The 3,503-nt window shown below is 59.5% G+C and overlaps 1 protein-coding gene across 1 annotated transcript in view; it reads right to left on the minus strand.

The window, feature by feature from the left end:
* DCAF15 (DDB1 and CUL4 associated factor 15) overlaps nt 1-3,503 on the minus strand; it is an 8,500-nt gene that overhangs the window by 4,543 nt on the left and 454 nt on the right. The window contains exons 2-6 of the mRNA XM_007469063.1: nt 2,059-2,215; nt 1,834-1,969; nt 1,089-1,195; nt 870-1,009; nt 614-784 (exon numbers count right to left, since the gene is read on the minus strand). Of these exons, the coding sequence (XP_007469125.1) occupies nt 614-784; nt 870-1,009; nt 1,089-1,195; nt 1,834-1,969; nt 2,059-2,215 (711 nt within the window). The remainder of the gene's footprint in view (nt 1-613; nt 785-869; nt 1,010-1,088; nt 1,196-1,833; nt 1,970-2,058; nt 2,216-3,503) is intronic.

Consider the following 3,503-nt stretch of genomic DNA (forward strand, 5'->3'; position numbering starts at 1 on the left):
AGAGCGGGAGAGCCCCCAGGGCCCCATGCTGCCACCAGCCAGTGGCATTATCCAGCTTTTTAACATCTGCCACTCTGCTGGGGGACATCACCTGATTTTCACTGGCATTTCTGTGATCATCAAAGATGTAAGAAGGCCATCTGTCCACTGACCACTCCCTGAAATTTTTAATCAACATTTCTCTTTTTGCAGAGAAGAATGCACTGCACTGTCCAGCATGGTAGCCACTGACTGCACGTGACTACTTGAACTTAACATGACTAAAATTAAATTTAACAACTCAGTTCCTTGGTCACATGAGCCACGGTCAAGTGGCTACTGGTGGCGGCTATAACAGATACAGCAGATCTGGAACATCCCAGCCCTGTGGAAATTTCTAGTGGACAGCACTGGGGTAGGGAGTGGCTGGGTTTGGATCCCACATTCCCACTTCCTGGCTGTGTGACCTTGGATGAGGGACTTCACCTCCCCAGGGCCCTGGTCTCCTCATCTGTGATATCGGGGTAGTGACAGCACCGAGCTCGCAGGGCCGCTTGGCCAAGTCATTAGGTCACAGGGCCCCGAGGCTGACAGCACACACGCAAAGGGCCTGTCCTCAGACCTGGGGGCCTACCTGCCGAGTGGACCGAGACGGCGCAGGCCACCAGGGAGTAGCTGGTGTTGAGCAGCACCACCTGGTCCTTCTTGAGCTGGAAGGCGGGCTGGAAAGTGGGGAAGGGGTAGACCACCTGGTACTTGGTGTGCAGCATGAAGCCATGCCGCAGGCACTGCGCGCTCGGGTCACCTGCAGCGACACAGGCCACGCAGGCTCAGCTGTGGCCCCAGGGCAGGGAAGCAGGCAGCCTGCGCCCCAGGCCCCGGCCCCTCACCTGGGTGGGCGCGGCTGGCATCCCGGCAGGCAGCACAGCGTCCTGGCGGCGGCACGGCCACGGTGCTGATGTAGATGTCCCGGTGGTTCTCATCGCTCATCATCATCATGTTCATGAGCATGCCGTTGGCTGAGCGAGTGCTGGGGGCCAGCACAGCCTCAGAGCCTGGCCCAGGCGCCCGCCCCGCCCACCCCTGACTACCCTATCCCTAAGTCTCACTTGAAGCCGAAGACAATGACTTTGGAGGCGTCACTGGGCCACTCGCACACGGTCAGGTACAGGTCACTATAGATCTCCTCATCCTGGAAGAGCCGTACCTGCCGGACCTGAGAGGCATGTTTGGGTCGGGGGTCCGAGCGGGCCCAGGGCCCACCCGAGGCTGTACCAGCCAGCAGTACCGGGCCAGGGAGCCCCAAACAGCCCCCACCAGCACCCCTCTGCCTTCCTGAGGACAGGCTGAGGAGACTCACAAGCGTTTCCCCTCACAAGTGGGGGACACAGGGAGGCCGGGCCCAGGATAGGACACGGCCAAGGACAGCCCTGCCCTAGCAGAGGGGGCTCAGCCAGACACATCGGTTCCAAGCCCAACCCACCTTGAAACCTGTTCGCCTCTCTGAGCTCATGTGTAAACTGGGGTTAATGGCACTCACCTCCGAGGGTTGGGCATTTGAGGAGTCGAGGTCAGGGCTAAATTGGGTATGGCAGCCTGCTCGGTCCTAAAAAAGCTAATGGGTCCCTCCTGGCTTGAGCCCTCAAACCATATGAAATTGCTGCCGTTTACCCATTTTCAACTCTAAAAATGGCAATTTCCTACACTTTGACCTGACACTTGGAGTCTCAACAATGGCCCCATGAGTACACTGTTTTCATTTTGCGGATGTGAAACCTGAGGCTCAGAGGGGTGCCGTGACCGGTGGGAGTCATGCTGTTGGAAGGGACAGCCCAGCGTCAGGCCTGGCCCTACCAGCTTGAGCTTGCTGTGGACGTTGAACTCCCACCAGTACAGGTGGTAGATGTAGAAAGAGAAGTCGTCATCCCCGCTGCTGCTGGTGTAGGAGAGAACATAACGGCCGCACTTGGAAAAGCCCAGGAAGATGTGTCTGTGTGGATGGGGGGAGGAGCAGAGTAACCAGGTCAGGGCCAGCCTGATGCCCGACCCAGCCACCCCCCTGCCTGGCCCCAGCCTCACCCTGCATAGAGAAAGTCTTCGTCCACAATGTTCTTGAGAGAGACGCACACCCTGGGTGGCAGTTTCCGGAAGAGGCGAGGAGAGAGCTGCCCACTGATCTGAGGAAGGGGCAGCCAGGGCTCTTGAGGCACCACGTGGCGGAAACAGCCTGCAGCCCCCCCCAGTCCCCTCACCCAAGGCCGAGCAGCACCTTTGGGGTCCAGCCCAGCCATGCAGGCCTACTCCCTACCAACCATAACGGTCCAGGGAGGTCCAAGCTCTGGAAGGTACAAACGGTGTGAGCCTGACTCTCCACCAGGGACCCGAGCCATCCTCCCACCTCCATAGCCTCAGGGTTCCTCTTGCCTAAGCCCCCAACCTTTGAGGACTAGGACTGGCATCACCGCCCCCAGTCACCTCTGGCCCACACTGGGCCACGGAGCTGCCTTCCTGAAGGCTGCCTCACTGCACAGTGAGCTGTGGGCATCGAGAACCGCTAAGGAGCCTGGGATGGGGGCTTGACCAACTACATTCACCTGTTCCCGACCCACTAGCCTAAACACAGGGCGCACAGGCCCCTCGGGGGCCAGCTGAGGCAGACAGAAGGGTAAACCTGACCAGTGACCTTCCAACTCCTGCCCGATTCCCCCTTCCAACAGACTCCCTCATCCCAAAAACTTCACCAAGGACGGATTTGGGGGACCAGGCAGGCACAAGTTGGGCACTGGGGGATCAGAGCACCTTGGACCCTGCTATCCAGTCTAATGGGGGAGATACAGCCCCAGCCCTCAAGGAGATCCCAGGGTGGAACAGCCCTGTCAGCGAGGCCCAGGCTGCTGGGGAGACACAATCCCTGTCCAGGGAGCTTCCAAGCTAAGGGTGGAGCCACAGCCCAACCCAGGGAGCAGTCAAGCTGAGGGTGGAGACTGTCCCTGCCCAAGGAACTCCAGTCAAAAGGAGAAGCCACAGCCCTGCGCTCACAGAGTTCCCAGCCTAATGGACAAGGCACACTACTCCCAATCCATGGAGACACAGACCTGCTCCAGTTGCTGCTGACCTGACAGCAGACTGTCCGCCCTCCCAGAGCTCCCAAACTGATGGGGGAAAGATCCCAGCACACTGAAAGTTTACAGTCTCATGGGGAGACATAGCCCTGCTCAGGTAGCTGAAGATCAGGCCTTCTCCAGGGAGCTCCCTCCCATTCAATGCGGGAGGCAGACGCAGCTACAGGAACTCCCAGCTCCCCTGTGGTCAGAGCTGGACAGAGAGAGGAACCCCAGGCGGAGGAATCCCAAAGCCGGTAGCAAGGGCTCTGCCAAGGGGGTGGTAAGGCTCCATAACGGAAGGGCCGTGGGAGCAGGGTTTTGAAAAATGAGTCTGACCCTGGATCGTTCCCTTCCTCCTTACTCCCCCAGCGGCCTCTAAGGCCCCCTCCATCCAAGCCCCCTTCACGGGGCCCCGCCCCC

The sequence above is a fragment of the Lipotes vexillifer genome, unplaced genomic scaffold, assembly GCF_000442215.2.
Source record: "Lipotes vexillifer unplaced genomic scaffold, Lipotes_vexillifer_v1.1 scaffold1699, whole genome shotgun sequence".
NCBI lineage: Eukaryota > Metazoa > Chordata > Mammalia > Artiodactyla > Lipotidae > Lipotes > Lipotes vexillifer.